This window comes from Telopea speciosissima, chromosome 3, assembly GCF_018873765.1.
Source record: "Telopea speciosissima isolate NSW1024214 ecotype Mountain lineage chromosome 3, Tspe_v1, whole genome shotgun sequence".
Taxonomy (NCBI): Eukaryota; Viridiplantae; Streptophyta; class Magnoliopsida; order Proteales; family Proteaceae; genus Telopea; species Telopea speciosissima.
Genome location: NC_057918.1, coordinates 9,774,896 through 9,802,166, shown reverse-complemented (window position 1 = coordinate 9,802,166; position 27,271 = coordinate 9,774,896). Strand labels below are relative to the sequence as shown.

The 27,271-nt window shown below is 37.0% G+C and overlaps 3 protein-coding genes across 6 annotated transcripts in view; all 3 read left to right on the top strand.

Moving 5' to 3' along the window:
• Nucleotides 1–3,087, top strand: part of LOC122655826 (phospholipid-transporting ATPase 3-like) — a 41,390-nt gene extending 38,303 nt beyond the window's left edge. For all 3 annotated transcript variants that reach the window (XM_043850183.1, XM_043850182.1, XM_043850184.1), the window contains exons 25-27: nt 100–462; nt 549–655; nt 2,732–3,087. In XM_043850183.1, coding sequence (XP_043706118.1) covers nt 100–462; nt 549–655; nt 2,732–3,038 — 777 coding nt within the window. In that variant the 3' untranslated portion in view covers nt 3,039–3,087. The remainder of the gene's footprint in view (nt 1–99; nt 463–548; nt 656–2,731) is intronic.
• Nucleotides 3,088–4,583: 1,496 nt separating this feature from the next.
• Nucleotides 4,584–10,426, top strand: LOC122657129 (putative rRNA methyltransferase YlbH). 2 transcript variants are annotated; one of them, XM_043851907.1, is made up of 9 exons: nt 4,584–4,810; nt 4,898–4,998; nt 5,092–5,190; nt 5,804–5,911; nt 6,046–6,147; nt 6,353–6,491; nt 8,995–9,110; nt 9,213–9,269; nt 10,251–10,426. In XM_043851907.1, the coding sequence occupies exons 1-9, from the start codon at nt 4,654–4,656 to the stop codon at nt 10,389–10,391; spliced, it is 1,020 nt and encodes a 339-aa protein (XP_043707842.1). In that variant the 5' UTR covers nt 4,584–4,653; the 3' UTR covers nt 10,392–10,426. The 2 variants fall into 2 exon arrangements, with proteins under 2 accessions (XP_043707842.1, XP_043707841.1); XM_043851906.1 differs by having other exon boundaries at nt 4,585–4,810; nt 5,804–5,908; nt 6,043–6,147.
• A 6,759-nt stretch (nt 10,427–17,185) lies between these two features.
• Nucleotides 17,186–18,925, top strand: LOC122656247 (CLAVATA3/ESR (CLE)-related protein 25). Its single transcript, XM_043850730.1, has 2 exons — nt 17,186–17,876; nt 18,672–18,925. The coding sequence occupies exons 1-2, from the start codon at nt 17,626–17,628 to the stop codon at nt 18,709–18,711; spliced, it is 291 nt and encodes a 96-aa protein (XP_043706665.1). The 5' UTR covers nt 17,186–17,625; the 3' UTR covers nt 18,712–18,925.
• Nucleotides 18,926–27,271: the final 8,346 nt, after the last annotated feature.

The following is a 27,271-nucleotide window of genomic DNA, read 5'->3' as shown; positions in this document are numbered from 1 at the left end:
TATTGTTGCAATCTTCATATTTCTAAGTAAACAATCTTGCTTCACTAAATGTTTAAATGAAAACTAATTTGTGATTGGTTCATCTTTTCTCTTTGCTAGGATGTCAGCGCATCTCTTTCCAAGAAATATCCTCAGTTGTACAAAGAGGGAATAAGAAATTCCTTCTTCAAATGGAGAGTTGTGGGGATCTGGGCTTTCTTTTCTTTCTACCAGTCACTGGTCTTCTATTACTTTGTGACTGCTTCCAGCTGTAATGGTCACAATTTATCGGGCAAAATTTTTGGTTTATGGGATGTCAGCACCATGGCCTTCACTTGTATTGTAGTAACTGTCAATGTGCGTCTTCTTATGGCCTGTAATTCTATCACTAGATGGCACCATATTAGCATTGGAGGAAGCATTTTAGCATGGTTTGTGTTTATCTTTATCTATTCTGGAATTATGACGCCACATGATAGACAAGTAAGTAATCTTTGATATGTTTCCTTAAGCGCTTTTCTATGTAATGAGATGTTATAACTTACTATGTTGTCTCCTTTTTCTTGCAGGAGAATATATTTTTTGTCATTTATGTCTTGATGAGTACATTCTATTTCTATCTCACTCTTCTCCTTGTTCCCATCGTTGCACTTCTCGGTGACTTCCTTTACCAAGGGTGAGATTTAGAAAATTGCCATTTTTCCTCTATACTCCATGAGATAATTTCTAGAGAAAGGTTTCCTCCACTGATGGTGCAAAAGAATTTCCTTCACAGGAAGCTATATCTGCCAAATGTGGAATGTTGATGTATTCATGTCTGACCAGTTTGATAGATATAGGATATCCTCTGGATAGGCCAAACTTAGTAAGTGGCCCATCTCAATCAGGCCCAACCATTTATTCGACTTTTTCCTCATTTTTAACAAGGACATTTTTTTTTCAGAGAAACCTCACTTTTCAACCATTTTTTAGACCATTATTTTGATATGTGGTGAAAAGTCTCCTACTTGACACATAAGTTGAGGGTGATGTGGACAAACATTTGAGAGCGAACTAAAATGCCACATGGCAGATGTAGGCCTGATTTGGTATAATTTCTATTTCAATTTCAAGGGGTGATTTCTATTTCAGAAATTGTTTGGCTTGATTTTTGCACCTTATTTCAGTGAAATAGAAATCAAGTGGAATAGAAATTCTGAAATAGCTGAGGAGCTCTTTCAGAATCTCTATTTCATTTTATTGCACTCTTGCTCTTTAATGAGCACATGGTTAATTTGATGGGCAAAATAGTAATTTCATGTTAAAAATAAAACACCACCTTTCTTCTCCTAGTGGACTCGCCACCACCATTACCACCACCATTGCCACCGCCATGGCCACCACCCTTCCCAAAGAAATATAGAGCATTTATTCTCCGAAATTGAACTACCAAATGGATTTTTTTTATTCTTGAAATATTTCATATTTATACAACCAAAACAATTTCATATTTTTTACTAAAAATCCATTTGTTGCTTATTGCATGAAATCAATTCAAAATTGAAATAGAAATTATAGCAAATCTGGCTGGCCGTAGGCAGCAGTGACAGAAACCATTCCTTCACTGGCAGTGACAGAGACCTGCCTCTGTCTTGTTTTTATTCTGTGTTATTTCAGATTCTTTCCAAAGGAAGCCATACTTCTGAGTTGTAGGTGTTGGACTCCTGACGACAGTGCCTGACATCTGTCTGTTGATGTAAAGAAAAATTGGATCATTTTACCCTGTCTGCTGAATCTTGAATTCGTGTTTTTGAAATGTGTTGGATTCATGTTAACCCTACTTCCAACATTGTATTTGATTGGGAAATGGAACTTTTCAATATTTGTTTGGATAGTTTCTCATTTCTAAGTCATTTTAGTTAGTGAATGTGTGCCTTCCACTATCCCAGCTCCTGATTTCTGCATAGACACAACTGACCACACTTAACTGTATTGAGTATTTGAGTAAACCAAAGTAATGACTCAGTAAGCCATAACCACTCAGGGTTGGCTAGACAATCCTGTTCGACGAATTAAATTCATGACTGTAGTAAACTGTAAACAACTCACTTTTCTGACTACTTCAACTACGGTTATCTGTTATCTTCTTTTTCCTTGCACTTTAATTTTCATGATGTCGATCTTGACTGCTACATTAATTAGTCATCTTTTAGTTGGAGTGCTCTCGAGGACTTATTTGATCCTAATTACCTAGCGGTATTATGCTCCTAAATTCCTCTGAATGCATTATTTTTTTGTTCCATGCTTTGGCTTGTTGGTCATATATCGCAGCTTATCTCAGCTATACCTATACCTGAGAAAACCAAAAAGAGACCATGAACTGAGTAGCCATTTTCTGTCCAGTAAGTTGGAAAACTAAGACTCTAGTTGTTAGTTCTATTCCAAGGACCATCTTTGAGTCCCTTGGTTTTTTGACCAAGGAAGTCGTGCTGTGATGATGACATACACCTCATATGGAGTATTCGTGTGTTTCTACTTCTCTTAGTTTTCCTTTTGAGCAAGGAAGTAGAATTGCCCCAGTTAATGTATAGGTAGGATGTTCTGGGTGACCAGAATGCTACTTCATTCCATTAAAGTTGAAATAAGCTCACCTTCATGGAAACTGGTTTTCACAAAATATATCAAAGCCATATTAACAAACTTTTCATTAATTATTGATACGTCTTGTATACCTCTGAACTTTATATTCTAAATCGTTTTCTTCTATTTACAGGATTCAAAGATGGTTCTTTCCCTATGACTATCAGATTGTTCAAGAAATTCACAGGGAGGACCCAGATGACAGCAGCAGAGCTGAGTTGGAGATTCAGAATCATCTTACACCAGATGAACAGAGGAGTTATGCAATTGCTCAACTCCCTAGAGAAACTTCTAAGCACACTGGCTTTGCTTTTGATTCACCCGGTTATGAATCATTCTTCGCTTCACAGGCTGGTGTTTTGGCTCCACAGAAGGCCTGGGATGTGGCCCGTAGAGCCAGTATGCGACAAACAAGGACATCTAAAAAAGAATTAAACTAGAAAATGTACATTTCTTTTTCTTTTAGACATTTAATCACAAAATCTGTAAAAAAAAAAAAATATATATATATATATATATATATAGCTGTGCCATATCTTAGTTGCTTTTTTTCTTTTTATAGAAAATCTGCTCATTTTTGTTCATCCTCCGCATGTATCAAATATCAATTTACGAGGAATATAGTGCGCTTTTAGTGTTCAGCAGGAATATTACCACAGTTACTTGATCTGATCATCTTGAATAAATACACTTTTTTGTGAGTCTAATTCTTGTTATGCAAGCTTAATTTTTTTAAATATTTCTACTAGCACTCAATTAAGGAAAAGAGGATCATAGTTCACTGGATTCATTTCAATACCAACGCTATTTTCTGCTACATTAGAGTCCATGTTACCCCTCAAACTTTATGCAATCATTGAATCAATTGCTTTTTTAATTGTGAAAAAAAATTTCTATCCAAGTTGAAACCACTTGGGAATGGTGAAAGTTGAGAATTTTTATAACTTACAGCTTTTAATTCCCCCTTGTCTTATTTTAAAGAGCTTTTTAAAATAGAGGTATAAAAGAATTTTCAAAAATAATTTGAAGTGATTTATTATTAAAGTCATTATATTGGACATTTTTCAAGTATATGTGAAATAACAATATTTTTGTGTGGAAAAAAAATATGTTATATTGAATTTTTTTCCTATGCGGTTTGTGATCAGTATGGTTCCCTAGTGCCTCTCTCAAGAGGGGGGTGGATCCTACCCGGGCAGAGTGTTCGGTCAGGTGTTCCAAGTGGGTCCCACCCACCTCTTGTGAGAGGAACTAGGGAACCGTACCGGTCAGGGAACTATAGACGATAATGATTCATGTTATATTAACGTAAAGTTACAAATTATTTGGCACCTTTATTTCTTTAGTATACACGGTTTTTTTTCAATGAGGATAAATATTGTCATTTTACAAATGTATTTGAAAAAATATGTATAACAATGGTAACTTTTGATAATGACATAAGGATAAATCATTGTCAAATTATTTTTGAAAATCTTTTTATACTCTTAACTTAAGAATTTTTTAGTATAAGACAATGGACAATTAAAAAAATGTGTCAAATTTTAAATATACCTTTAAAGATATCATTAACACGGTCATTTAGGCTATGTTTAGAAATTAAGAAAAGAAAAAATATAATAAGACAAAAATATTAGACACAATCATCTAGAGAGTTAAATATATTACTCAAAAATAATTTAGAGAGTTAAATATTAAGATATGATGTATGAGTCATAAATATATCTAATATTAAAATATTTTTTTTAAGAATCAAGATTTAAGTATTTTTTTTTATGAAAAGTGCCATCTTTTTCACTAAAAAACATAAAACGTGTTTCAAATTTGTTATTTTCATCGTTATTATTTATTGGGTTCACTTTGTTTTTTTTTTTTTGGGGCGGGGGGGGGGTGATGACAAAAAATAATTAGGGTTGAAATTAAATTTTAATTTCAAAAATAATTTTACACCAATAAATTTTTATTTTTTTCAAAATCTATTCTGGTTGAAATTACTCGGTACCACCAGTGCGTCGTGAAGTGACTCCAGTGTAGGATCGGTCATCGATTGCGATAATGGCAGCAGTTTCGTCATCTGTTCTTCCCCCGTTATCGTCTCCTTCCGGAATCAAAAACCGCAGCAATGGTTCGTCTTTACTTGTGCCTCTCTTCATCGTCGCATCGCCTAAACAGTCGAAATTTCGACCGCCTACCGTCGTCATCTCCTCCTACAGTTAAAAGTCTATACAGAATCTGTGTCGATTCTTCGGTCTATTCCTTTGCTCTTCTTTGCTATATGTGGATTATTTCTCTTTTTCAGATTCGAGGAATGGAACGGTGAGCGATAGCAAGAAAGAATTATTAGAAAGTTACGGCCTCGACCCCGACGAGTTCTTAGCACAGCCATCTTCATTTTCAAAGGTTCAATCTGTGATTGTCACTGCTTCCATATTCCTTTCTATTCTGTACTGAATTATTTTTTTTTTCTGGGGTTTCTTAAATTTGGTTTTGTAGTCTAGGAGAAGAAAGGAAGCTGAAGGGGCAGGGAGAGGAAAGAGGAACTCGCCGGAGCAGCCTAGTCCTCCTCCTCGGACCACTCATAAGTTGCTTCAGGTATGCTGCATATCCCTTTCACTTTTGTGGGTGCTGAACTTTTTCAGTTATCTTGCGCACAAGTTGCTCATTTAAAATGGAAAATTCTAGACTATTCCCCTTCAGTTCCCTTTATTCTTTTTTAGCATATATTACCGCTTCAGACTCCCGGATAATGGGAACTGAACTGTTTAATGGTAAGCCTACTTACTTGCTAGGAGCGAATCTGCTTTCGAATTTGTTTAACTTTGGAAGCACATTTGATTCTGTTGATCCACATGTCATCAGCTTGTTATATTGTTATATACTTTTGAGTAAGATTTCTGTAAAATAGTTATAACACAAGGGTCTGTCATACTTCTTCTATGACTAGTTTTGTGGAACTAAAGACGATTACCACTACACCTTTAAATTAGTTTTAATTATATTAATTGCCTTCGGAATGGAGTACATGTTTGCTAGAGAACATAGGACATTCAAATCGAGGTTCACATTTTAAATGGGGAATAGTCTATTATGGTTCATCTTAGTCAAGTGTTGTCCAAACCATTCATATCTCTGGTTCTCTCTTCTTTTCTTTTCCCCCCTTTTTTTAATGGTTGGGGGGTGGGTGGGTCTGGGATATTTTTTGCAGGTATTAGGAGGTAAGGCTCGAAGGAAGAAGTTGCTCTCGCCAAAGGGCATGGATGTGCGCCCAATGATGGAAGTCGTAAAAGGTGCTGCTTTTGATATTTTGCAGGTGAGGATGGTAATTTATTTATATGATGTATTCTACTTTCAGCTAGCAACTAAGTATATCAAATGATTATTCATGTAAAAAATTCTAATTGATTATTTGAGTGTGAATTTAAACCACTGTTCTCTCTTGATTAGGCAGCTGGTGGTTGTCCTGCTTCTTTGAGGCCAGGTCGCTGGTTGGATTTGTATAGTGGCACAGGATCTGTCGGGATTGAAGCTATTAGCAGAGGATGTTCTGAGGTATTTTTTTCGATGGCCTGAAATTAATAATGTGTTCCAAATCTTCCTCAAGTCAGGATTTGGACTTCATACTCAGAAAATATGTTATCTAAGAGTTTCAAGATGATTACAAGTTATTACATACTATAAATGTGTCGTTTCCTCCGAGCCTTTCTATATTCCCTTTCTGGCCCTAGTATGTATAAATATCTGTTTATGTTTTCAGGTCCACTTTGTTGAGATGGATCCTTGGGTCGTGTCAAAGGTCCTGAGACCAAATTTAGAGTGGACTGGATTTCTCGATGTTTCTATGATACATACTGTTCGTGTTGAGAATTTCTTGGAAAGAGCTGAGCAATTTGTAGGTATGTGAATACTTCTTCTTCTCCTTTTTTTTTGTTGGCTGAAGGGGAATTAGTGTGCTCTTTGATGCACTAAAATATTAAGTGATACAACCTCATCCACTATGGCTTTGCATTATTGTAAATTTGGATTACTTTAACCCTCAAGCTTTTCATCAATTCCATTAGTTCTTAGAATTATTCAGATGACTTCCATGTGGTTCCTGGTTTCTTGAAAAAGACCACAGTAGAAAGAGTCTGCTGACAATTCTTCTATTAGTTCCTGGTTCCTTGAAAAAGACCACAATAGAAAGAGTCTTTATTGTAGATTAATCTTCCATTCTATAGCCACAGAAGGACAGAAGGACTTTTAGACATGTAGAGGATTGGAAGAGATTTTGTAGGCTGATGGAATAAGGGAGTTTGGGAATCTGCCCTGGGTGTATGGATAATTGGAAGAAGTTCTTGGACAGTGGTTCTGGAGGCAACAATATAATGAATACAGGGTTATAGGGATCTGGAGATGTGGAAAAGCACATTGCTTCTATGGATGGTGGTATTTGGAAAGGTATATTTAAAGGTGTAGGCAGACTGAAAATATTGAGGAAATTGGTCCTGCAGAGCTTAGTTTTGTTGAGATCTCAAATTGCAATGTGCAGAAATATGGCATCATAACTCTTCTTGTTACTCCTTATTAGGTTCATCTTCAATGCACTGCATTCTTGGCTGCCAGATCGTCAAAGCGGAAAGTTGATAGGTAGGCATGTTTAGTGCATATGTTTGTTGTGGCCTATTCCTCCAAGTGGGCTGGTTTCCCTTGAAAATTTTTTGGCTTTCTGTTGAGAGGAGAGTAACCCCAACATTTCACTACCATATTGGGTTATAGGAAAGGGTGTAACATATCTCTCCGTGGCACCTGTGCTAAGTACTCTAGGGTTTGGGTCTTTAGCAGGTCCATTGATAAAAATCCATCGTTTATTTTCGGATGCATTGACATTCCTTTTTTTGTTTTTTCATTTTAGTTATTGACATGCCAAGGGGGTGAAGTGGATCAGAGGTTATGATCAATTCGATAGAAAAGAAGGAATAGTGTGTATTTTCTGTTGGAGTTTTCCTCAAAAAAATTGCCACATTTTCCTTCGATTCTTTATGAAAGATACCCAATTGATCATAATCGAAGTTAAAGAGAGTCTTTATCCCCACCGTGTTCTTTATATGTAAATCAGAGGGCAAGGAGCCGTTCCCTTGACTTGTACTGATAAGAATTTGACTCTACAAGAACTTGAACAAAAAGCTGCTGAATTGGCCTATTTCTTGCGCGTACCAATTGAAGTATTTTGAAATAATAATGAAGGCTTTCTCAGCATGAAGGGAGAAATCTTATTCCCGAAGTGGTTGCTACTCGACTGGTGTGCCTTCAGAGGGAGCCGCAGTTCATTCGGAAAGCTGTCTTTCAAACTCTGTTCTAATATCTGAAACTCTGTTCTGATATTACTAACTCTGTCCATCTATCATGCAGCTCTTAAGTTTTCCAACTCTCAGTTGGATTCTCTCATATCTTGAGATCCAGCCCTCATTTCTGGATCACACTTTACAGTCTTATTCTACCTGCTATAATGAGCTATCGATATGAATTTTAGACCAATGTAGTAATTCTCTTTGGGTTATAGAAAAGGGTGTCAATCAGTTCGGTTCTGATTAAACAGTTTGGTTTTGGTTTGGTTTGGTTGATGTTGAACAAGGACAAACCAGAACCAAACCCGATCATTTTTTGTTACAATTTTTGGTTTCAGTTATCCAGTTTTTATTCGGTTTATTCTATCCAGTTTTATTTGGTTTTGTTATCCATTTTTACTAGGACTATTCTTGTTACTGCTCCCCAAAATTACAATCCGTACGTTCGATAGGCCAGGCATTTCCTTTTGCTTTATGGTATTAGTGGGAAGAAATAATGTGACAGTGTTTATAGGCCAGGCAAATCGATATTAGTCAGCATTAGTTTTAGAAATCGGATAAATTAGGGTTCTTCTTGCATTGAGGATGAAAGTTTGACAGCATACTAGGCAGTTCAGGCAGTAACCGGTATATTTTATTGAGGATCCATCCAGACATATTTCTTAAATGGTTGGGTGAACGACATCATCCCTTCTGACCACCATGCTAACTCTCTCTTAGTATCGCCTCACTAAGGACACAGTGTTGCAGAAAGGCTGGCCAATCATGAAGATGTTTTTTTGACTGAAGACTCCAAAGATGATCCAGTAGGTGGCTTTTACCTACACATGAAATTCTGGTGGCTAGCATCAAAACCTTTAAGCTTAGCAAATGGTGTAAAACATGTGTTGGCAACACCCGTGTTGTAGCCAGCTTAAGTCAGCCAAACATTTAATCTATACAACATTTTCCACATTCTTTGCTCATCAAAGAAAAGGAAGAGGGAGGAGGGGGGGTTTCTCTGCATTCTATAGGTTCTGCTTGACACCCTTTTACTTCTCATATTTACTTGCAAATATCTGGTTTCATGTAGATAAAAATGGACAAGTTGACTACATTAGTGTCACACCTCCCTATACAGTAGTGGATTATAGCATATTGATGGGTCAACTCTCAAGTTCAGCTTTAGTGGGAGAAAATACCTTCATAGTAAGTTTTATATTCCCTATTCCTATTTGCAGTTTAATCCTGTTATTTCTTCTTATGTCTTTGCTACAAGTTTTCTAACTTTGCTTACTTCTATTGAGCTAGGTAGTGGAGTATCCCTTAAGAACTGCAATGCTGGATTCATGTGGATCTCTTGTAAAGGTGCTGTGATGAAAATGACTGCAATTAACATGCATACATGTGAAGTTCATTATATTTGGTAAAAAAAATATTTCAAATGACTGTCTGAACAGCCACTTGATACTTTTTTTTTTTTTAATTCTGTGGTAATCCAAAATTATGGTTCTTGAGATCTGCAAGTTACACAATCAGTTTTAAGGTTCAGATTGAATAGCATCTCTGCTGGATGCATGTAAGATTTCTCCTTTTGTTGGAAGGTGGATGATAATTCCTCCCCCCCCCCCCCCCTCTTCCTCTTTTGATTGTAAGGTATAAATTTCATTGATACTGGAAACAAAGGTACAGAGAGAGCCCTTTAACAGGCTTCAGATAGAAGATAATAATTCCCTTTAATTACAATGAGCGTTTGTATGCGTTTTTTTATGAATTTTGCTCAGGTTCTCTGCTGTAATGAGTGCAAACTAGAATCTGGTATAAAGATGGTCAGGGATGAAAAATATTCTTTGAGGTGATATCCAAAGATTTATCGGAGTAGAAAGTGGTTGTGCTCATCACTTGATGTCAGATTTTTATTTTTTTTTTGGGTAGAACACTTGATGTCAGACTCTACCCTTATCTGTGTATTGCTTAGTTGGAATCTGAACAAAGATTTGAAAATAAAATATGAGTGGAAGTAATTGGTGTAAATCCCTGATTTGTGGCTGTAACAGTCAAGTTTACAAGTTCTATCACAGCAGATATTTCAAATTTCAGCCTACTGCAACATCCACTGACTATAAACTATGTCTAACCTCTGGAATGTAGATTGTTGACTTTTTAGGATAGTTATTATACATTAAAGGAAAGCTTCTACTAGGTCTGAGCCTGCTAAGTGTACCCAGTAGATGCATCACATTTTTACTGTTGCACTCAAGATTTCATTGTGATTAATGACAATATCAGTGGATCTTATACTAGAGCCTTCCAAACATGCCTCTAACCATCATTGTAATGTTGTTGCAGATAACTGATCGAAGGTTTGGCCGGACACACTTGGCAATATATGGACCCACATGGGCACAGAAGAAGAAGAAGAAGAAATCAGAGAATTCAGTGTTAACAGTTGCAGCGATGTCTCCATTGCATATGGAAAGCATAAGATGAGAAGGAAACAACAGTATTATTAAAAGGCTCATTGTAAGGCATTATGCTTCCTTTCGCATGGCTTCAATTGGTCACTCACATGTACATTATAGTGTGTGCTTGCTCATGTGTGTCATATTGATTTCATTCAAGAGGAAATAGAGGTTGTCTTATTGCTCATGTATTTCATATTTTGTGTTTTTATTATGAGAAATAAACTATCATCCCTATTTAGAAATTACAACCAATGTTCAAACAGATCTCCACTGGATACAGATTTCTGTTGGACGCCACCATGTGCGGTGCTTTTTTGGGAGGAGACAAAGAGGTTGCAACACAGTATGTGACGACAGGTAAACTTTATGCCCAACCTGATGATTTAGGGTGCAATCTGTGTTCAAAACTCAATGGTCCATGGCATTTCTATATAAGAATTGGATTTCTTGGAAATTAGTAAATCATGTCAGTGGGTTAACATACTTTAATTTTCCTCTATAATCTCAACCTTATTTACCCCTTCAAATGCTTTAATAGATGAATGAATAAGAAATGTAAATGAAAAAAGAAAACGTGAGGGAAATTAGAGACACAGGCAGACCTAAAAACTGCTCCAAGAGAAAGAAAGGAGGATTAAGGTCATTGAGAGTGTGACTTGAATCGGTCCCGGTCCAGGCCCAGCCCATAGAACATTGGGTATGGAAGGGCCCACTAAAGAGATAGGGTACCACTCTAAAGTTTGATCTGCGTAGTGCTTTGCTTTTGATGTAATTCATCAAATGGGTATATTTGTTATGGGTTTAGCGTAACTCGTGAAGGAATTGGGTGAGACGGATACATTCTATATCTAGGGCTCTGTTTGGTTGCAAGTAAAGGGAAATAAAATCTTGTTGGTTCTGTTTAGTTGCAAGGAAAATACATATATTTTTCGGAGAAGTAAAATATATTTTATAAGAAAAAGCACTTTTGGTGTTTAGTTGCAAGGGAAATGCAGATATTTCTCTAGAAAGTGAAACATATTTTACATGAAATGCAATTATTTTCCCTTCAATTTCCTTCTCCTGTGACCAAACATAGCTCTTCAAAAATAAAAAGAAATTTTTATTAGGGAAAAAGATGTTGCTTGGTCTCACACCCCCTATGCCCAGACATTGATCACCCCACCCCCATGTTGGATGCTTGGGTATCCCTCATCCTTTTTATAATCATGATTGTGTAATCTAACAAAAACTCTTTACTACATTTGGTAAAGAGAAAATGATGAGCATGCTGCTAGTAGTGCACGTTGTCTTATACTCTGGCATTCTCTATCTCGAATTATGTGGGTCCCTTTGTATACAAATTATAATGCACTCCCTCTTGTGAATCTTTTGGCTTGGCATGCGAGATGCCGATGTAAATTGGCAGCATATTGTGCGCTCCCCCTTTGGTAAATATACTTCTAAAATAGAAATTTTATTTTACTTTTTAACTCAAGAATTGGATTGTAAAATAAAGTAAAATTTAATAACCAAATTTGATATGTTTTGGTTTTGGAGATAGTAATAAAAAATATAAAGCCATACCCAATGCAAGAGGCTCCCACCACTACGGGGTCTGGGGAGGGGCATAATGTATGTAGCCTTACCCTTGTTTTCACAGAGAGACTATTTCCAGACAATCATGTATGGTAATGATTATAAAAATTTTCACTTTATTATTGATTTGATTTTACTTTCAAACCTTTCCAGCCAAACGGAGCCTAAAGATTTAGAATAACAAGCTTTCACCCACAAAAAGATTAATAATGAAACGCATAAAAAGTTATTCGCGTCACCTTACAGCATTTTACAATTAAAATTGATATGTTTATGTGCGCTCTCTCTCTCTCTCTCTCTCTCTCTCTCTCTCTCTCTCCCTGTGCTCGCACGTGAGCGCACGCGCATGGCCACATTTGTATAAACTCTATATTCGTGCGAATAACTAACAACTAACCACCAATCATCTTTATTGTTTGAATATAAATACTTAAAGGGAAGAGAGAGAGGATTGAGAAGATAGATTGTTTCTTTTCTGAGCCTCCAAGAAAAGAAAGCTTAATAGTAGAGTAATAAATTAAGCTTCTTCACCCATACAAATTAAAGAACCCCCCAATTAAGCAAAATTAATATTTATATAAAGAAGCTTGTACGGAAAAAAGGAGTCATAAACAGACACCACTTGCGATGCTTCTTTATTACTATCAAGGAAGGTGTGTGTGCTTAAGCATAAAAGTGAAAGCTTTTGTCCTACAAATCTATTGGTTTCCGTGGCATGGAATCAGCACTTATAAAGACCAGTTTTTAAATTGTGGATTTGAGGGAACAATGTGCAAAGGTGTCATGTACAAATCCCATAAAAGAAGAAGAGATTTTGATCCAATAGTGGGAGGTGGGGCCCCTAGAATACTGACTACTCTCAGAGTGTGTGTGAGAAGGGGAAGCTGGTTAAGTGAACCTGTCCCTCCCTCATTACTGAATAGTGATTACTGTAATTTGTAATTAGTGTCCATAAAAGGGTATACATCAAGTGTCAATTTCTAGTCCAAAAACTGGCTGGACTGATCAAACCGACCAGAAAAACCAAACCAAATGTTTATTGTTCAGGTTCGGTTTCGGTATTTTAGAAACGATAGAAACTGAAACTGATGCAAGCGAAATCGAAAAACAGTTCGACGAACCCGTTAAAAATGTGTTTTTTGTATTTAAGCCAACCTGATAAAAACATGCAACCGAACCAGACCGTAACTGAACTTTACCTTAACGGTTTGGTTTTGGTTTAATTGATGACTGTCATAGTCATACATTATTTGGGACCTTATTATGATTCAAGGAGGCCCATCTACATATTGGGCCCAATTGGACATTCATTTTTAAATATGCAAACAAAGGATTCTTGTCAATATAATATAGGGTATGGGTATTAAAGTAGATTGGAATCCTCTATGGTATTTCTCATTTTTCTCCATTCAGAATTAGTGGGAAACCAAGTAAAAGCTTTTGGATCAAGTCCATTCATAAGGTCACATCATGGAGAGGAAGAAATCCAACTTTCTCCAATGCTTTTTGTCTGGATCATTTCATTTAATCAAGTCCACAGGAGATCTTCCATCTTGTTGTATGAGATCGAATAGTTTTAACATCATTTTCATAGATTTAAGTCATATCAAGAATATCTTTCTGTTGTGGTACGATGTCTTGTATTTTGTCGCTTGCATTAGTATGTTGATTTCCCCCGTTGGACATTTTTTTAGGGCTAAATGGGTATTTCGATAAACTGATGATAAAGGGTGTTGCTATATATTTGTAGCAAAGGTTCTTTCTTTCTTTGTAATCGATCTGAAAGAGGTGAGAGGACTAGCGGCTCTAACCCTATTCTCCATTGATAGTTAAGAAGCAGATCATATCTCACTGTGAACATAGGCAATCTTGTCGAACCATGTAAGTCTTTATGTTGTGTGATTTCCAGTCGTTTCCTACATCATTTTAGGTTCTCATTTTCTAGACTTGCATGTCTATAGTTTCATATTTTCTAGAAATATATTTCACTCATTGTTGTAAAGAATATAATGTAGTAGCTCGTTGGAGTGCTCTTGCCCCTAATATATTTTCATCACTGCTATAAAGAACAGGTCAGCCATCTTAAGATTTAACCAAGAAGGTGTTAGGGTTCTATCTAATGGCCTCCTTTATTGTTCTTCAGTCTGAATTCTAGTAAGTCTTCCTCTCCATTAAGACCTACCCAGTACTCAAATGGTGGTGCATTGTTCATTGTTTAAATTTAACCCATAACCCATGACAATTAGGGTTTGGAGTCCAATGCTACAGTGAGCACTCAAAATTTATGGAAAAGAAAAGAAGTACTGGAAGTGATCAGGGGGCCCAAAGTATAATTGAACCATATATATTTGTTATGGTTTCATTGATAGAAATAGAATCATCTCTAAGCTTGAAAAGCGATTGTCTGATGCTGTCTGTCCCAACTTTGATAACTACAGAGAAATTTTCTTGGACAGTAACTTCTTCAAGGAGATCTCAAGCTCTTTAGTGGGAGAAAACACTTTATAGTTTTATTAATGGAGTTGCCTAGGATGCTGGTTCACTTGATAGAACTGATTTGATAGAGCCTTCTCAAAGATGGATTCTATCCCAAATTTAGATTTGTCCAGAAACCTCGAAAGAGTGATCACCTTTTAGTAATGTTTGACAGCCGGCGCGATCTTTACTGTGAGCCGCAATTTGAAGCAAGAACAAGCATTTCAGGGGCCCCTTGAATACTAATTTATCATCCTTACCTGAGAAGCCATTATCAGACAAAGATTTCTGATTCTTGGAACACAAAACTTTCATGAACATAATGTGAGATTCATTGAGTATGGATAAGGCTGGACCAGATTAATGTGCAATATGCTCTATCCATATGGAGTAATGTTAGTGTTCAAATATTCCCCAAGTCAAGGCTTATGTCTGAGGAACCAGCTTCCTCCTGTACTCTATTCTCACTCAAATCTCCATATATATCTCTTTGTTATATGCAGTCCTGTTCATCTATTTATATATTCCCTAAGGTCGATCTTATCTTCTAAAACACCATTGATATTGAATCAAATAAACCCACATAACTCAATGGTTTAAGTGATTAAAGGGGAAGCTCTAGGAATCAAGTTCACAAGCATCAGATTTCATTCAAATAGCATTGGTGGACCTTGATTGATTATGTTGATTGTCATTAACCATTTGTGATGGGTACTCAAGCCAGTGTAGCTTTAGATGTTTTATCTATCTTTGGGAGAGGGTTTCCAATGCCGCCAGAATTAGGGAGGGCGGGGTGGGAAATCTCTCATGCCACACTAATTAGAGATGAGGGATAGTATCAGGGATTAGAGAAGATGCGGGAAATCATCCCCACACCGACAATGTGGCTCGTGATTAGGAAGGAGAGAGAATGTCAGGATGAGAGAGGACATGGGAAACTATCCCTACACTAACATTGTGGGGAGAGAGTATTAGGGATTAAAGAGGGGATCGAATCCTCTCCAATGAGTAGATCACCCAATGAGTTTCCAATGAGGCATCCAACGGTTGAGCTGTCTGGCACACATCCCAGCATACACCCAAGCAGCCCAGCCGTTGGATGCTCATTGGGCGATGCCTTCTTAGGAGAGGATCCGGATCCTTAAAGAGGATATGGATTGGGCTCTTTTTCCCATTATCTATATTGATAATTGATACAGTAAAAACGTGTCAAATTAACCTGGACCATGATCAAAGATATAATTAATGAATATTCTAAATGATTTGGAAGATAAAATCATTGGAGATCCTTAAGAAAATTAAAATTTGGATTCGTACCCTGAAAAGCAAAGAACGGACAAAACCTAATCTTAAAAGCCTTGAGATTTTGTTTAAGTGCTTCATAGGAGAACTACAAATACAGAAGTTTCATAATCCTTAATTGCTGACATAAAAGACTGGTTCTTGTCTTGCTTTGGAAGGGGGGCAACTCAGTGACCTATTATAGAGTTCCTTCGAGACTTCAAATACAAGGAAGTGTGACAATTTTAGATTGGTCCTCTGTGGTGTGGTCACCTGGCCTCTTCAATTCGATCAATGGATCTGACCAAAAGGGCTCAGCTAGCTAGGACACCTACCTATAACCAATTCAAATTTAGCCCTTTTAGTCGTCATAAAATTATCTATGAACATCTGCTTTATCTTACATTTTAATTCAATACTTTACAAGGAAACATAGATAATTAACAAAGAAGAAGAAGAAGAAGAGAAAAAGAAACAAATTAGATAATGGGAATTCATAATCAAATTCTCAAGATAGATTGGGGAAAGATTAATTTGATTCTTTAAAGTTGAGTTTCGATACCCTCCCTATATATATGCTCCACTATATGTGGAGTACAAACTGATACTCTTAACTAGGGGTGTTCAACCCTAGACTGACCCAATCCGAATAGAAACCGAAATATGTAGGATTGGTTTTGGATTAGGGTTTTTGTGAAATCGAACCTAAATTGAATCGCACCGAAACTGATAAGACATCCAACCAATCATAGAAAATCCGATCAAAATCGAACCCAAAACGATATAGCCCTATAAAAACCAGCACCAGTCCAACCAGTCCAACATTCAAAAAAATCACATTTTTTACACCGATTAGAGAAACTGAACCAAAACTGGCCCAAACTGACGGATTGACAACCCTACATACCCTTAACTAGGGGTGTCAATCGGTCGGTTTGAGTCGATTTTGGTGTGGGCATGGTGAAATTGAAACCAAACCAATAGGAAAAGTTTGGTTTCGGCTCGATTTGTTTTTGGTTTACATCGGTTTCAATTTCAGCCCGGTTTGGGTTCGGTTTACCATACACAATTAAATAAACTAAGAAAAAAATATGATTTTTAATGGGTTTCGGGTTGTTATCGATTTCTTATCAGGTAGATCAGCTTGGTTTTGGTTTTGTAGGGGTTTGAGCCGGTTTTGGGTTCTTTCGGGTTTGTTCGATTCGTTTTGGAGTGTTAATCCACCAAGTCGAAAACCAGTCCAATATGACTTCGGCTCGATTTGGTCCAGACTATTTCTATTTGGTTCGAATCGATTTACCTGGTTCGGTCCCAACTTTGACACCCCTGCCTTTAACCGAGCACTCCTTAGATAATGGAGAGTTCAAAAGCTGAGTCCCTCATCAAAAAAGGGCACAAGACCCAAGGTTTTCTTAAATTTAATTAGTTAAGTATAATTACTCATAATTCAAGGGTACGTAACACTAATAAGAGGACCCTTTTGGTTATTATAGGTGCATGAAAATACACAAACCAAAGCAAAGTGTATTGGACCCAATCGGTATAAAGCTAAGGCGGTTCGCTCCATGTCACGTTCGAAACCAGCTAAGCTTCTCTCTCTCTCCCTCTCTCAAGGTTTGAGAAAGTGCAACAGAATCGCTTCCACCTATAAAGAAAACAAACCACTCCTACCACCACACTAAAATACTTGCCGTAGCCAACTCTCCCTTCCCTTCCCTTCCCTTCCCTTCCCTTCCCTTGCCTTCTCTTCGTCTCTTCCTTCCTTGAGAGTATCATCTCTGCAACACAACACAACACAACATGGTTGTGTTGATATTGTGTCCATCATCTCTCTTGTTGAAGTACAAGCTCTTCTTCTAGCTAGAGACAAGTAGAAAGAAAGGAGCCGATTTGGAGTTGTAAGGAGCTGGAGAAGGAGAAATAATATGGATCGTCATAGTGGGTCTTTGAGGGACTTCCTTAGGTTTCTTGTATTATTTGTTGGTTTTATTGGGTTTTTGTTGTTGGTTGAGATCCAAGCAAGTGAAGCTTCCAAAACAACAACAACAACTGTTACTTCTCCACCAGGAAATTTCAAGCAATTGGAGCAAGAGAAGAGAGTGGATCATCCAGATTTAGATCTCAATTACATGAGCAAGAGAAGGGTTCCTAATGGCCCTGATCCCATTCACAACAGGTACATTTCACCCCATTTTTTTATTAAGGATATAGGTGTCTTTTAAACCAAAAATAAAGAAAAAAGAAACATTTTTAAATGACTTAACTTGATTCTCACAAGCTTTAAAGCATGTGGCCTTCAACAAAAGTTTCTTCAAAGATCAATTCTTTCTCTTATTTTCATGAGAAGAAACTAAAGACAGTTAGCTGCCTAGAAGGGCACAAAATTGCTTTTCCATTTTTGTCCTCTTTATATATTGGTCATATGCCATGTATGCATGGATCACAAAAATAATTTTATTGGAAAACCCCATTTAGATTTCCAATGATTTCTCTTTCAATGTGTAATATAACAGTGAACACCAATTTTAGATTAATGAACCCCCTATCAAATCATTTGCTCTCTCTCCTTTTTTTTCCCCTCCTTTTCATTATAAAAATCAATTATAATTTATGGATTTTCATGTTAATTATCTGATTTGGTGACCTTCTTCATGGGCCCCAAGTCATAGGTTTCAATGTCCCTTACTCTGTTTTTCACTTATTGAGTCATAGAAGTTAAAAGGAAAAGCAGGGTCTCTGCATCTTCACTTTATCTATATAATGGCGCATCCCTCTATCATTCTAAAACAAAGCTACCTAATTACACCTCAATTGTGTTCTTTTTTATTTATGTTTATTTATTATTTATGTTTCCTTTTCTCTCTCTCTCTCTCTCTCTCTCTCTCTCTCTTAAGTGATGGGTAGAGACCCAAATCAAGATTTTTGGTGTTGGACTAATAGTATATATTTTTCTTACTGTGGTAATTTTCAGGAAAGCAGGGAAGTCTAAACAGCCACCTGGCAGGGCTTAGGGCTTAGATGAAGGAGAGAAGCTTCACTTGTGTAGCAAAAGATTTGCAAGATGCCAGCCATCTTGTATGTTTTTTTGGAATGGGATTATAACTTTTTTTCATACCATTAGAAAAATCTTAATTTGCAGAGTGAAGTACACAAATTGTTGCAAGGGAGGTGGTGATCAAGAAAAGCTAGCTAAGCTTATCTCTTTACAAAGTACACTTAAAAGAATCCTGAGAGAGAGAGAGAGAGATTAAACCACCTTTGCAGACCCCACTTTAGTATTAATCCCATATCCTTTTAAATATTTTTTGGAGAAAGAGAGAGAGAGATTCATGAATTGGTAAATGAGATTATCTTTACTTTGCTCATGTAAAGACCAAACAAGTAGATATTACAAAAAGAGAAGTAGAGATGGAACACAACCCAAGAAAAGTTCTAGTAGAGCCATACATGATATGAGAAGGTTTGTAAACAAAACAATCTCCATCATCCAATGCTTTGGTGGCTTTGGTTTGTTAACTATTTTTGTGTTCCAAAAAACTAAAGCAAATTCCACCAATTAAAGGTGATCTCATCTACCTTAATCTCATGCTCTCCTTAGTTTTAATTTAATTAAATTAAAAAACCTTCTAATTTAATTTCCTTTTCTTTTTTATTTTTTGGGGTAACTTTTACATTCTTTGGTGAGGAGTGACTAGTCTTCAGTCCATTCAAACTTTATGAAAACAGCATGAGATGCTTCTAGTCTTGTTGTAACACATAAAACTCCAAAGTGAAAACAAAGTAGGGACCCTCCTCTGCCCCCATGCTTTGCTTTTCTTTTCTTTTCTTTTCTTTTCTTTCTCTTTTTTACTTCTTTTCTTGTTTGATTTTTATTGAATCGAGAAGCAAAGACTCGGTCTAAAGTTAGTGACATTCAAAATTAGGGCTGCTGCCGTTGCATGGAGGCAGGAGCTATCCCTAGCTGGCAACATTTGTTTATGATACAAAGAGTCTTATCAAATGGTCCACTAGACTCTATATATATAATTTCTCAACATCATCTAGGTAGTGAACAAGTTAAACTTTCTTTACCCAAATTTTTTACAAAAAAGGACATGTAGAAGTAGAACTTCCAATTACGGATAGCAATGGTGTTGGATAAACTCAAAAGGCTTAAACCATCTCCCTTAATTGGTAAGGTTGTCCAACGGCGTGGTCTTGGGTAATTGGGACGGGTTCCTTACTAGTTCTCGTGAGTCCTAAAATCGTCCTATATGTTAAATGATCTCAAAACTAAGATCCAATCCTATTTAATAACTGAACGATTCGATTATACTCAAATATAAGCGCTCCTTTGATATGTAATCCTTAGTTTTCTTTGTAATTATGACATAACTCTTGTTAAAGTTATAAATCTTAAATATTAACAAACCTTAAATAAGTAAAGGGTGGGGGATCATTGCAAGGTTGTGTGGCCTTGCACCAGCATAGGAGCCAATGAGAGCATACGCGGGGCATCCAACAAAGGGACGATTTTTCATTTCACGGGAGGGAGGTAGGGGAGTTATTTCGCCCTTCTTGAGTTAGGGTGCAGGCGCCATGCAGCTTGGAAGCCTTTTTTTTCCCATAAATAAATATGCATCTTAAACGTGTCCAAGCGATTTCGAGGCCAATCGGTTCCTTGTTGATCTCTCAAGCCTAGATCCATTGGGAAACCTGCCGCCCTAGAACCATACTATCTCATTTAATAATCAACACCCAAAACTATTCCATTCATATAGTTCAATTCTAGGTTTTAGTAGATCGATTGCAAGAAGGTTCTCGATTTTGATCCCAATATAGATCCCAAAACCGTTCGGTTCAATTTGGGTGATAGTGGTGGGAGTTGGTGGCGGTGTTGGTGGTGATTGCAGCGGTGGCAATGGCGGGGTGGTGGTGGCAATCAGTCATCTTTATCGATCCTGTATCAAATGGATCCTATATCACTATATATGAGGATTTTGACCATGTGAATAGTTGATCAAACAAACTAGTGGATGTGTAAAGGACCCTTAGGCTCCGTTTGTTTAGAGAGGACTTGGGTGGGGTGGGAAAATACTGATGTGGTACTTTAAAATCCCACCCCAATCTTGTTTGATTAATTTTGGGTGGTGAACTTACAAAAGCTCAGGGGACATCATTAATTATTTTGTCCACTGATGTGGTACTTCAAAATCCCACCCATTTGTTATCCAAAGTGGTTAATGTCCATAAAAAAAATAACTTCACCTCAATTTTACCTCAACTTTTCCACCCATTTGCTATCCAAAGGCGTCGCAGTTTGTAAGGTGGGGTGGGATTGTTGAGAAGATGAAACACACATGTTGGTGGGGTTTTATTAGGGTGAAAATGTTAAAGTAAAATTATTTTCTCATGAACAGTAACCAAAGTCCCACTAAATTTAGATAGAAAATATGAGATTTTAAAGTACCACATCAACCGACAAAGCAAATTATTTTTCCAAGAGTTTTTTTGTAAGTTCACCTCTCCAAATAGGCCAAACAAAATTAAAATAGACTTTTGAAATGCCACATAAGCCCACCCTCCCCCCCTCTTTAATACAAACGGAGAAATTGACCACCAGCAAAAATGTCAGGCTTCCGCTTCATCATATAGCCCACCTTATCCTAAATTTGCACCAATAAAAAAATTTAGTCAACTTTAATGAAGCTTTCAACCTTCACGACACCCGAGTGTTGAAAATTGGGCGATGTTAACATGAACGAAACTCAAAGGAGTCGACGGGTCGCACAACCGGTGGAGCCACATGCTGATATTGGACTATAAATCTTTATAATTATCCTCTTTGTCTCATGGCCTTCTTTCCCTTGCTATCCATTTTCCCTTTTTAAGGCCATCCAATACTTTAAATGGACGAATACCAAACAAAAAATTACCTTAAATGGACCATAGGAAAAGGTCCATGCTACACATATTGTCTTCTTCTTGATCGTTCTATTATTTGTCTTCTCCCAATCGGATCTATTTTATTTGAGCAAAACCCATGTCAGAGATAATCCTGAATGATAATTGCAATCTTTGATTTTCATGCAAAATTAAAGTACGTGGAATATGTGAAAAATGTCCTTGGAATCATTCAACTTTGACATTTGGATCCCAAAATAATTAAGGGTGTCCGAAGTTTTGGGTAAAACCTAGGTGGGTCAGGCCTAGCCCGGTCCAAAACGAAATTGGTGAGCTAAAGCAGTTAGCGGCAACTTCTGAAATTCGATACCAAAACAGATAGGTATGGATCGAACTTATTTGAAAAATAAATTCTCTATATTCTTAAACCCCCACAGGGCAGTGCAGTTGGCAAGGGACGAGGCCTAAGGAAGCTGAAGGTCCTGAGTTCGACTCCGCCTTCCCCCTTTGGGCCATCCGCCTAAGAGAAAACTTCTTGGTGAACATGGGGGCCCTAGTATCACCCGATTCGTGTGCATTGTGGAGTCCTGCATGAGCCCTGGGGGAATTAGTCGGCCACAGCTCCAATTCCCAAAACAAACAAAAAAAAGTTCTCTATACTCTTAAGTGAAATATGGGCTTGGGCTAGGTACATGGCCCGTCCTGATTCCTGAGCACTGTAGTTATATGCTATACAGTATGTCATTGTTTACAGCGACATTAATTATTAAGTAAAAGGTTATATAAGTACACATATATCAATAGCCCATTCTTAAAAAAATAAAATAATAATAATAATAATTACATACACCAATTTCCACATTACCTAAAAGAAGAAAGAAAAACTAAAAGTTTATCGCTTGTACTTTTTTTTTCTTTTTTGGGTAAAAAGAAGGCTTATTTATTAAAACGTGTCGAGCACATAGAATCTTAGTTACATAATTTAGAGAGCCAAGGAGTGGAAATGGGCCAGTTAATCTCACACGTTAAAGATAACGCCCTCCGAGCAAGAGAGTCAGTTGTGCTGTTAATCTCTCTTGGAATGTGTCTGAAGGTGCAATCCTTCAAATAACTAGCTAGCAAGTGAATGCTCGCTTGTACCTTGTAGTGCTTGCAATTTCTAGTGTTAAAGAAGTTTGGAGTTGATTCAAAAGCAGTTTAGTTCGATTGTACATTTGTACCTTGAACTTTTCCTTTGGTTTATCATTTTAAGTAATTAAGAAATGGATGGGGAATTGCTGCGAGGTCACGTGGCTCCTACGCCAGACACTAGGAGGGTGAAATCCCATCCTTTTTGGATGTTTATGTCTACGCTCTCATTGGCCCTAACATTGGCGTAAGGGCCACATGACCTCGAAGCCTTTTTTATCCCCTATAAAAATTATGTCACTTGTGAGCGTGGAGTCATGGGCTCCCTAACCCTTGCATGACATCTTTAGGATATGAATCTCTATGATCAAGAGTGCAATTTCCTACCAATGAGGGGGTGAGTGATTGAACAGATCGTCCAATAAAGAGGCATTTAATAAAGAGAGAATTTCGATCCACAAGTAGACTGTGAGAGGGCGTTCACATGAATATACACACTGGCATCGTGGTCTTCTTTTTCCCTTTATTTTTTTATTTTTATTTTTTATTTGTAAACAAATTTACTTTTTCCATGTAGACCCTGTAGTTAATATATATTTAAAGTGAAAGGGTTTGTTGTCAAGCTGCATGGTCAATGCGCCAGCGCGGGGGCCAATGAGATCATGCACACAAGCATCCAAGGGGAAGGGTGGAGTGGTCATTTTACTACCACATATGAGTAGGGATGTAAATGGATCGGATTCGGCTCGGATAGTATTATATCCGCATCCTCATCCAATTAGCTTTCGAACAGATTCGGATAGTGCTAAACGGATACGAACACGGATACAGATCGGATATTTTATCCGTTTACATGTAAATATAGCTTTTCGGATAGCTATAGTCTATCCATATCCGTATCCGTTTAGCTTTCGGACGGATTCGAATAGTGCTAAACGGATACAAACACTGAAACTGAAACGAATTTCGGCTATTCATTTACACCCCTACATATGAGTGGATGTAGGAGACGTTGTCGGATAACCTTTTTTTTTCATATTTAAAATGTAGAACTTATCAAAGTACCCATTTGATGCTTTCTCTTTTCCTTTGAAAAAAACACGTGGCATGGAGGACTATCCTTTGGAACGTGCATTCCAGATGATTCTTATGTTATTATGTGAAAATGTGATATATAAGCACCATATATATAAGTATGCTATCTTTTTTCTTCTTTTTTTTTGTGTACAAAAGACTAAAATTATATTAAAGAAAATCAACAGAGGAAGATCTCCTGCTCAGAAAAGTCATATTTACAAAAAAAATGACTAAAATTCTATTCATGGTATGCTATCTTGCTACTCATTGAAAAGAAGAACTAATCAATAATAAAAGAGCCCTGGTAAAATTTTATTGATAGTCCAAGAGGACATTAATATATAATCACCTATTTATGGTATGTGGACTTGTGATTATTTTTATACTAGTTGTTATATGGATGAGGTTCTTTATATGGACTACATGTCAAATTTAATGACTTATCTTAATCATTTGATAGGCTCAGCATTTATGGGACATTTTTCCATTTGTTTTTCAATGAACCTTTTTAGGTTTTAAATTTCAAAGCATTAGTTTGTCACAGTACAATATTAAATTGGACTAAAGATTAATATCAAAAAAATGATTATGTGGTCCTCATGAAAACAAAATATGAGCGTTAATTAATATTACCTTATGACATAAACAAAGCCCAAGTTCTCTCTCCACCGCGACAAATATAAAGGGAGTATGAAACCAAGTATATATGCATTGTATATTTGTATTATAGTAGTTGTATACCTAGCTATATAGTGGAGGTCGTGGGAGAAAAAATAAAGGAACATAACTTAAAAAAAAATTAAGGAAGATATCTTTTTTTAAACTCTGAAAGTGTTTCATTGAAAGTAAAAAAAAAAAAAAGATAAATATATGAAGGCACCAAGGACCTAAACCATATGAAGGAAGCAAGGACGTGAACAAACTGATGTGGAAGTATAACATACACGTGGAAAAATAATGATGGAAAAAAACAAGGAACCATGGGCGCTAGTACTATGTTGAAAGGTCCAATCCAAAACCTTAAGGCATTAGATGGAGAGAACTCCTCAAATTTATGAAGGCATCAAGGACCTGATTATATAACTCCCAACATGTGAAATTTTACAATGAAAACACAAGAAGTAGGGGAGGTAAAAAAAAAAAAAAAACCAATCAATTTGTTTTACATATATTTTACACCAAAACATTGTTGGAAAAAACATGTTTCATCTTTGGCGAGTTGCCCTAGTTGAGTAAAAGAAAAAAAGAGAATCTGGTCATGAGTCATGAAGACTCGCTCTATATAACAAATGGGCTTATGTTCTATGTGCCGCAGCGCAACCTGCACCCAGACAAGCCTACCATTCAAGGGGGCAGGGTGGTCATTTGCCCACCCCCATGTGTCTAGGCGCTGCCTGCGCCCTCAGCACAGAAAATATTCTCCCATAACAAATTTACAAGACTTGGATTGGGTCAATCGACTCATCCAAGAATTATTTGTTTTGATCAAATCATAAAAAATTCATCAAGTTTGGTAAAAAAATTAAACTGTTCTAAAATGGTTGGACCATCACTCCATATATGCCATTCTCACGATATTGTTTCCCTATTCAATTTCGATAACATTGGAACCCTAACCCCTGTGTAACTTCTCTTTGCTACAACCTCTAGCCTGCAACTCCCAACTTGCTGCAACTTCTTGGCTAGCTTGAGGGGATGATGAGTGATCATCGACAACTCTCAAGTCGAATCTCTCTCTTTCACTCGGACTCTCCTTTGATAGTAAGATTGTTAAACCCTTAGGTCTCAGTTTCTCTCTTAGGTGCTTAGCTCCCTTAGGTCTCAGTTTCTCTCTTAGGTGCTTAGCTTCTCACACAATAACTCTCTCTCTCTCTTTCTCTCTCATATCTTTGGCTAGTGTCAGTGAACCACCTCCCACTACAAAAATTAATGGTGTAAGTTTGGCCCTGAGAACCCGAGCCTGCCCTGAGCCTAGACAGGGCTTGGGTTGAGATGTTTATGCTTGAGGTCGGGTCAGGCCTGAGTTGAAGCAATATATGAGCCCGATCCAGTCCAGCCCAACCTAGCCAGACCTGATTTTATATAACTGTATATTAATTAAAAATATAGAGACCCAACCTGGTCAATATTGGTTAGGGCGAGTCTGACTACAAAAAACTGATATTTCAACAATGCATAAAAAATACATAACTTAAGGCTCTCTATGATATAGTTTTTGCTATATTTATATTCTATTTTTAAAAAAAACATTTACAATAATAATTTGTGAATCATAAATAAAAGTTCTTTTGGTAGCAATAGACATAATAGTTTGTACAATGAGATATAGCCTCATATAGGTTTGGTATAGATACATGTAAAATAAATTATGTAAATATTTATCCTCGGTTCTTTGCATAATCTTATCAAACATGTGAGATGCATTGCCAAAAAACAACTCTGTTACAAAGATTTTGACTTCTACTGCATCTCACAAGCTTGATTCACTTGAGAAAGCAGCCCATTGCGAGGTGGCATTTCCCACCGGAGGTCGATTGCAGGCTCTGTTGGCTGCCTCCAAATGCCAAATGCCTCGTCATTGAAGCCAATGCTCTCTCTGTCCTCATATTCTTTTTTTTTTTGTCTACACAGGTCTTGTCCAAATCAGAGTTGCAGTTCCTTGCCTTGCTTCATACTCTCTGACCCCCAACCCAAAAGAATCAGTTGGTTGCGTGTCTGCAATTAAAAATGAACGACACTGGAAAACAATGGCCGATTGCGAGAGACTGCTGGGCCGACATTGAAATTTGAATAGAGTCCAAAACCATCGAGGGCGTAGTGACGACAGTCCCCAGTCACTGAAATCACAAAGACACTAGAAAACAATGACGGATAATCTGCTCAATTTGGCACACGATCTCTGTTCAATTCTGCGGTGGGCACTGGAAAACTCAGGCGAGTCTCGAGCACACGAGAGAGAGAGAGAGAGAGAGGGGGCGGGGTGGGGGGTTTGCAATTTCAGCTTGGGAGAAGATGCCCGTGCTGTCAGTGCAGGGAGGATTGAATATGCACCACGTATTTTTATCTGCTTCATTTTCTGTCCGCTCTTCTAATAGATGGGGGTGGATCCCATCCAAGCAGAAGTAGGGTCATTTTTACCCTCCTCTATTAAAGGAACTTGGGGAAATGGATCTGCCCAGGAAATAAAGCAAATAACACAAATGATCGACATTTTGAAAAATTATCATTCATATGGAATTCATATTTTTAAATTAAATAAACAAAATCATGTGAGAGTAAAACTGCACAATATTGTAGCAATATTTTTCCTTTGTTATCTTACCAAAATATATATATATATATCTTTTTCCTTTGTTATTAATACATATATAAAAAGCCATGCTTTTATCTAGTGTAGATAGCACGTCTTTGGATCATTGCCACATGGCAGTTTAGATGAGATTGAGATTTTGTGAATCTGTGAATTTTAAGTCTTTTATTTAC